At 41.9% G+C, this 8,508-nt stretch overlaps 1 protein-coding gene across 2 annotated transcripts in view; it reads right to left on the reverse strand.

The window, feature by feature from the left end:
• ppp1r21 (protein phosphatase 1, regulatory subunit 21) overlaps positions 1-7,074 on the reverse strand; it is a 29,924-nt gene extending 22,850 nt beyond the window's left edge. The window contains exons 1-7 of one of the 2 annotated variants that reach the window (XM_026224694.1): positions 6,508-7,074; positions 6,244-6,312; positions 6,003-6,149; positions 5,269-5,346; positions 4,019-4,183; positions 2,413-2,471; positions 1-23 (exon numbers count right to left, since the gene is read on the reverse strand). The exon at positions 1-23 is cut by the window's left edge and continues 72 nt beyond it. In XM_026224694.1, coding sequence (XP_026080479.1) covers positions 1-23; positions 2,413-2,471; positions 4,019-4,183; positions 5,269-5,346; positions 6,003-6,149; positions 6,244-6,312; positions 6,508-6,567 — 601 coding nt within the window. In that variant the 5' untranslated portion in view covers positions 6,568-7,074. Of the gene's footprint in view, positions 24-2,412; positions 2,472-4,018; positions 4,184-5,268; positions 5,371-6,002; positions 6,150-6,243; positions 6,313-6,507 lie in introns of both variants that reach the window. The other variant, XM_026224692.1, reaches the window with a different exon arrangement.
• Between the last annotated feature and the right edge of the window lie 1,434 nt (positions 7,075-8,508).

Genomic DNA, 8,508 nt, shown 5'->3' on the forward strand with positions numbered 1-8,508 from the left:
GGTACTTCCTCAGCTGCTGCTGACTGCACACACACACACACACACACACACATCAGAAGACATCTGAGTGAGAGGTGACTGCTGATCTTCATCGAGCTGTGCTTGGATCTGCTTTGCACCTCGGTGTATTAAAGGGTCACTAGTGCTATACATTTTATTCATCTTAGGCCATTTTTATTATATATATTGAAAAAAATAAAAATAAAAAAATACAAACCCAATTCCAAAAAAGTTGGGACACTGTACAAATTGTGAGTAAAAAAGGAATGGAATAATTTACAAATCTCATAAACTTGTATTTTATTCACAATAAAACATAGATAACATATCAAATGTTGAAAGTGAGACATTTTGAAATGTCATGCCAAATATTGGCTCATTTTGGATTTCATGAGAGCTGCACATTCCAATAAAGTTGGGACAGGTAGCAATAAGAGGCCGGAAAAGTTGAATGTACAGATAAGGAACAGCTGGAGGACCAATCTGCAACTTATTAGGTCAATTGTGAACATGATTGGGTATAAAAAGAGCCTCTCAGAGTGACAGTGTCTATCAGAAGTCAAGATGGGCAGAGGATCACCAATTCCCCCAACGCTGCGGCGAAAAATAGTGGAACAATCTCTGTGTGTAAGGGTCAAGGGTCAAAACCATACTGGATGCCCGTGATCTTCAGTTCTTAGACCGTACTGCATCACATACAGGAATGATACTGTAATGGAAATCACAACATGGGCTCAGGAATACTTCCAGAAAACATTGTCATGAACACAATCCACCGTGCTATTCACCGTTACCAGCTAAAACTCTACAGGTCAAAAAAGATATCTAAACATGATCCAGAAGCGCAGGTGTTTTATCTGGAACAAGGCTCATTTAAAATGGACTTTGGCAAAGTGGAAAACTGTTCTGTGGTCGAATCAAAATTAGATTTTTGGAAAACTGGGATGCCGTGTCATCCGGACTAAAGAGGACAAGGACAACCCAAGTTGTTATCGTTGCTCAGTTCAGAAGCATCTCTGATGGTATGGGGTTGCATGAGTGTGTGTGTGGGCAGCTTACACATCTAGAACAATGAGCACCATCAATGCTGAAAGGTGTATCCAAGTTCTAGAACAACATATGCTCCCATCCAGACCTCGTCTCTTTCAGGGAAGACCTTGCATTTTCCAACATGACAATGCCAGACCACATACTGCATCAATTACAACATCATGGCTGTGTAGAAGAAGGATCCGGGCACTGAAATGGCCAGCCTGCAGTCCAGATCTTTCACCCATAGAAAACATTTGGTGCATCATAAAGAGGAAGATGTGACAAAGAAGACCTAAGACAGTTGAGCAACTAGAAGCCTGTATCAGACAAGAATGGGACAACATTACTATTCCTAAACTTGAGCAGCTTGTCTCCTCAGTCCCCAGACGTTTACAGACTGTTATAGAGAGAAGAGGGGATGAACACAGGGGTAAACATGGCCTTGTCCCAACTTTTTTGAGATGTGTTGATGCCATGAAATTTAAAATCAAAATTAAAATTATTCATTTTCTCAGTTTAAACATTTGACATGTCATCTATGTTGTATTCTGAATAACACAGAAATGTAAAACTTCCGCATCATTGCATTCTGTTTTTATTCACAATTTGTGTGAAAAAAACAGCAAACAAACAAGTTTTTACATTAACATGATAAGGATTCTAAAACTTTTCATAGCAAAAATATGCGAAATAGCTAAGTGAGTTCAGTTCATACGTGTTCTCTACATGCATTAAAAGCAGGACAGTCCAATACAGCACGTCTGACAGTGTGATGGAATATGTTCTTGCATGACCTCTCTGATAAATACTTGATCTAATCTAGGTTTACAAGAGATCACAAATGTCATGTAATTTATTATCTGTAGACTTATTTGATATATAAGGGTTAATAATAGACCTGGTCTCTGAGGGAGGAATCTGATGTGCTTTACTTCCTCTTTTGCAGCTGTTTCCTGAAACCCATCATGGCCTGGTCCTTCAAACCCTCGGTCACTATAGATGTGAAGGACACTGACTTCCTGTGTCTGTATACATCAGGATGACCTAAATACATACTGATAATAGGCTTCTTTATCTTCCAAGGAAGTGTGTTTCATTTCAAATGTTCATATTTAAACTCTCTAAATGTGGTTTGATATGAACACCGAAAGGTCGGATGCCTTTGGGGTGCTCTCATGCAAATGAATATATTTGGGGTTAAAGCGGTGTTCTTTTAGTTTGCCAGCTTCGGTGTCTAAACTGTGTCCTGGTGAAGCTGTGACGCTCCCAGAGCAAGCCGTGATGATGTCCTTCATTACACTCACAGTGGGACGGATCAGAATAAAGTGGATCATACTACACAACACAAACACAGGATCATCAGTGGATGTGAAAACTCACCACTCTTCAGTTCGGATTCGACAGTCCTTGGCTTCTCTTTCCAGCGTCTGAGCCTTCACCTGACATCATTGAACACACATTTACACCTCCTCATGGACACACACACGTCATCAATCACATATCAGGAGCACCAGCGTTGGGTTAAAGGTTCTGGTTCAGAAGACACGTCTCGAGACACACTAGATCAGAATGAAAGCCTCCAAAGTGATTTAAGTGTTTTGAGCTCCATCCCTGTCACGATAATAACAAGATCACAATACAGCGCTACTGACGAGCAAACCACAGCAACAGTGATTTCTTTTCTCAGAAGGTTATGCGCTTCTCGTTTCACACTTCATGCATGTGGACTGAATATTAAATAAGTTAGTAATGATAGTGTGTGTCCTGCTGATTTGTACAGCGGCGCGGCAGATCTGCACTTAACAATCCTAGACAGACGGTGAATGAGAGAGAGATCTGACTAGCGTCTGTCCTCCGGGCCGAGCCAGGTATATTAGTCAAAATAGACACATAGCTGGTCAGATGAGGCTACTAAAGTGGAGCTCAAAGTTAAAATGATTTCAGCAGCGCGTTTCATTACGTGTCTCTGAATGAATGGATCGGTGTTCTTGAGCGTGTAGTTGAATGACAGTCCGTCTAGGACACGCACCGCTGGAAATATCAACAGTCTCTTGTCCAGTTAGATTAGAACTAACGGTTATACAGCTAGGCTAACGAGGTTTATGTTCTGTTAATGTGGACCGTTATTTTGTCATTCTCTTCTGTTTACTTCACTTCCTGTTTCAACACTATTTGGTTTCAATTTCATTGTTTTCTGAATGTCTTTGTTAGTTATATCGTAACACAAACACATTTTATATATATAACGATATGTGATCGTCATGTGCATCTCACAGTGAAGCGGTTCTGAGATCATCTGAAGAGCAGAGAAACTCCACAGAAGATTGAACTGCTTTCATTCACTCAGCGTGACTAATAAACACACAACTTACACATTTAGAGCTCGACCGATATCTAGGGTGATACAGATTATTTAACTGATAGTTTAAAAGGTACACTGAACAAAAACTAAAATAGGGCTAACTTTGGTCATAAGTTTCATTGAACACTATTGGTAACGACAGAAGTTGAGACTGTAGTTGTTTTTGGGAAACGCACCTCTGTTCGGCGCAGCGTCACGTGTCTAAACACACAGCTCGTGCTGTCAGTGATGAACACAGAGCCTTCTGCTCCAGCAACACACTCAACCAGGGAAACTATCCCCATGGATCTTTGCAGATTGTTCCAGCAGTTTAGAGTTAAAACATGTTATTAAATGTGGTATTTTCACCTGCTTTCATATGAAGCAGCATTTATTACACAGAGCTGTATTCACTGAGAAGATACAGCTGTCAGAATCTCAAACAATTTCTTCAAATTCATGATCGTATTCATGCTTTTGTTTTGCGTGTCTTGTCAGTGAACTACAGCTCCATCTGGAAGCACATGATGGAGATTCACTACTGATCACAGAACCGCTTCACTGACGAGATGATCATCATGAGATTAATCCTGCAGTCCTACTAGTGAACACAATGGGTTTCCAGCATGAGAATGTGTCCCTGACCTCCAGAAGGGCTTTGTCGTTCTGCAGTTTCTCGATGGCGTCGGTGTATTTGCGGTTGAGAGCGTCGACGACGGCCTGATGCTGCTCAGACTCTTTCTCCAGCTGATCTAGCCGCGCTCTCATCTGAGCCTCCTGACGACGGTACTGCTCATCCGCTTCATAAAACTACAGACAGAAGAACACAACACTATCAGCAGCTGAGCTCTAAGCTCTATTCTGACCATGTGTTCTTACACTTGCTAACACTACATTACTATCTGCATGATTGTTCTTAGTTATATTGTGTATATGGAGAAAAAGAGAGGACCAAGCACCGAACCCTGAGGTTCCCCGCGGCTTAATTTATTTGATTTATCTCCCTTTTGTCCAGCAGAGTGCAGGTTCCTAACACAGTGCCCTAACTACATGTGACAAGTTTCCTGTTTCTGATTTCAGTACGGCTATAAGGTCACGCAAAATTATATTCAAAGTCACATAATGCAGGTTTAACTTTGAATAAAGCACATAATCACCTGAGATTCATATAGTTTAAATGCTGTTGATCCAGCCGCAGCGTCGCAATAATAGAAAAAATAAACTGTTTCTAAAATAAAAACCTGTGTGTCGCCGTCATGGCTAGTTAGGACTAGCATGGAAAAGATCCCTTTTATCACAAGTTGTTAGAACACAATGTAATCTGAAGCTATTCTGCAGATTCTGACCTAAGAAAGGCAATACAATTGACTCTTTAACCTTGCTGGTCTAAAATTACAGGAATCAAATTGAATTTGACATTATTTATTTGCCATTTCTTTATTAGTTAGTTTGTATACGGTTCAGATCAGATGCATAATTCTGCCTGTTCTAAACCAGACCGAGAGATAAAGCAAGAGCGAGAGATGTGTGAAGCTAATTACTTTACAAACAGAGACATCTCCACCTCACTGCTAAGAAATATCATGTAGTTTTTCTGAAACAAAGGTGTTTTATTGTTAAAAGTGTAGGGACAGCATGGACAGTGAGTTTCTGTGTTTGAGAATGTTTCTGTGTGAGTGTGACCGTCTGTGTGATATGTGTTTTGTGATTTCTGAACTGTTGTTTAAATGCTGTTTGAGATGACATTAATGAGTGTCTTAACATGCCAAGAGAGTCCATGCATTCACTGTGTGATGAAGCTCATCTGTTCAAAAACTGTTCAAACACAGTCAGATGTACAGACTCGACCTGCGTCCCAAACACACACACACACACACACACACACACACACACACCTGGATGTGAAGCCGCTCGTTCTCCTGGATCTTCTTCTGCAGGTCTTCATCAAACACGCTCTGTGTCTGCAGGCTGACCTGAGATGGAGAGTCACCTTTATTCTGCACAAACACACACAAACCAACAGTGACTGCTGATGCAGGTTAACATCCTCCTGCTCTCACGCGTCAGAGTAAAGCCACGGTCACACTACACTACAAGTGTGCGAACGTCGTTCTGATCCTGCATCGGTCCGGATATGACTTCATGCTCTGCTCTGCATGCTCTGTCTTTTTAAACACTTAGATTCAGCACACAAACAATAATAATACACCTAGATCTAAAAACATACAATCCACTCCACTTTCCTGCAGCGCTGCAGTTTTAGATTTAATATTAATTCAGACAGGTCATGCAGTGACGTATCGATCTGTCGCTGGTCACACGGGGTCACATGATGTGAATTCACAGGCAGAGAGTAACAAGTTTGAACTTTGGAACACAGTGAAATACGAAAACTTTTTGCACTTGCTTGCATTTCCAGTCTTACGCATTTGAATGTCTATGAATGAAAGTCAATGGAACGAATTGTGTAGCATGACTGTGGCTTTAGAGAGCATCTGATACAGTCCCTGTGTTCTGAAACTAATCCTAATCATGTGGCCTGACAGAGAATGATCGGATCATTAGAGTCTCATCAACTCTGACAGAGCTCTACATCTGCGTGTGTGTGTGTGTGTGTGTGAGAGAGTACTTTGGTCTTCTTGCTCTTGCTCTCAGACAGCAGCAGCTCCTCCTGCAGTCGCTCCACTCGTTTGGTCAGCTGCTGGTTCCTGAAGCTCAGGCTGTCCATCTCCTGCTCCACCTTCCTCAAGCTCTGCTCCTTCTGCTTCAGCTCATCCTGCGCACACACACACACACACACACACACACACGTGAACACACCATCACACCACCACCAGACCTCCAGCGCAGGAGCCAGACGTCACACACACCTTCAGGGAGCAGGAGGCGGTCTGCTCGTCCACCACGGCCTTCTTCAGCACCTGGTTCTGAGCTCGGAGCTGATACACACACACACACACACACACACACACAGCACTGCGGTCAGTCACACATATAAAAACACTTTACACACTTAATCATTTACATACTCTGAACGTTAGAAGACGAAATGACAAATGATGGGAGACAGTGTTTAAGAACCGGCAGAAGTCACTCTAATCATTAATGTCTGATGATGATGATGAAGAGCTCACCTTTGAGTACTCCTGGGCCAGTTTACTGTATTTACTCTGCAGATCCGTCACGTTCGCCATGATGTGGGCTGTCAGGTGTGTGTGTGTGTGTGTGTGTGTGTGTCGCGAGGATAATATAACGTTATATGCTGCGGGGAGAGTGTTTGATCATCTGTGTGTTTATGAAGATAGAGTCACGTGAGCAGTGACTGACTGCACATCTGCGGCTAAAGCTAATGCTAAGCGGATATCTGCATCAAGCACAGCGGATATTTTACACAGACTTTATCAAAACAGCGTAACGTGTATCATTTCTCAGTCTATGAGACCGTATATTATTTTTACAAGTCAAACCTGTTAAAATCGTTCGTTTGTTTCGATCCTTGTATCGTCTCTATAGCCTTCAGACAGAATGGCATCAGACACGTCGAAATATCGCGCTGTAAAACACACTTTGGTTGTGAAACGCACAGGTAAACAAATGAAATGACATTAAGATTCACGGATCTCTTGTTTGATATCGCTTTAGAGCGACTCTATCAGCGGAGCGACAGATCACGTGATCACGACAACCGCGACGCCCTTCAAAATAAAAGCCCCATCAAAACATATCACATGAACACCATCCTCAATGATAATAATGCTGATAATAATAATGCTGATAATAATAATAATAATAATGTTTATAATAACAATAATGCTGCTGATAATAATAATAATAATAATAACAATGTGATGTTTATTGAGCACGTCTGAAGGTTATAATGGGAGAAAGAGCAGAAACTCCCCGAGTTGTCGCTGTTGCTCAGAGCGCTGTTAATGCGACACGAGCCGAGCGCGCTCACGAGATGCTGAGCATGCGGTTATCATCAGAGGCTGTGTGCAGCAGGTCCACGCCCCTGCGGTTCCTCGTGTGTCCAGCAGGGGGAGGACACACACACACACACACACACACACACACACACACACTGACCGACGGAGAGAAAGGGTGCATGATGATGTTCTGTGAAATTAAATATAATTTACATTAACATTACACATTAAATTAATTAATTTACAAAATTATAATACACATATTTGGATCAAATTATTAATGTAATGATACATGATCTACTGTACTGTATTTATGTAGACCGTTTATTAAAAACATGAATAGGATGACTCTTTCATTTGTTGTTCAGTCCTCAGTCAAACTGCTCACTGATAACACAACTGAAGCTGGAGAACTGGAGAAAGAAAGGGTTATTTGGGAATAATGGCAGGATGTCATGTGTGACATCTTTTCCTTTATAGTTACAGTACTTTATGTAAATGACAGGTCCTCAGAGAAATATCTTTAGGATGGACAGATTTGTCCACAAAAGCCAGGACACAGATCATGGAGCACCAGAGAAAGAACTGAGATTGATCTCACAGTGCTTGGGCCAAGTATCTTTTCACATGTTCAGCGTTTTACAACTAAATCAAAAGTGTCTCTTCTATAATAACCACAAAAAAACATTATTTTTAGAGCACTGGTCTCATACTGGATGAACTATTTAAAACATCATGCAGAGCACAGCTAACACATGAGAAGCAGATCCATCATGAGTTTGATCTGGTCTCTGTTTGACTGTTGAACCTAAACTAAAGGTTTCTTAGCTGTTGACCTGAAGACGTCTCTGTGCTGATCATCTCCTAAACCACACACACACATCAGTACATACACACACACCCCTGCACTCACACTAGCACACACACGCACACACACACACACACAGCTGTAATGTTCCTAGGTCCAGAAGCGTAGTTAGGAGATCAGTAAAACAGTCCATGTGATGTCTGTGGCTGAAGCTGAGAATACTAAATGATCACAATCAACACAAAACCAACCAAACTCCGGCAGCGATATCACCCTGGAGCCCGAGACTGGTCACCCACTGAAGCTGAGCAGGGCTGATCTGGTCAGTACCTGGATGGAGACCTCCTGGGAACACTAGGTCTCTGCTGGAAGAGGTGCTAGTGAGGCCAGCAGGGGGCGCT

The sequence above is a fragment of the Carassius auratus genome, chromosome 38 (genome assembly GCF_003368295.1).
Source record: "Carassius auratus strain Wakin chromosome 38, ASM336829v1, whole genome shotgun sequence".
In the NCBI taxonomy this organism is placed as follows: Eukaryota; Metazoa; Chordata; class Actinopteri; order Cypriniformes; family Cyprinidae; genus Carassius; species Carassius auratus.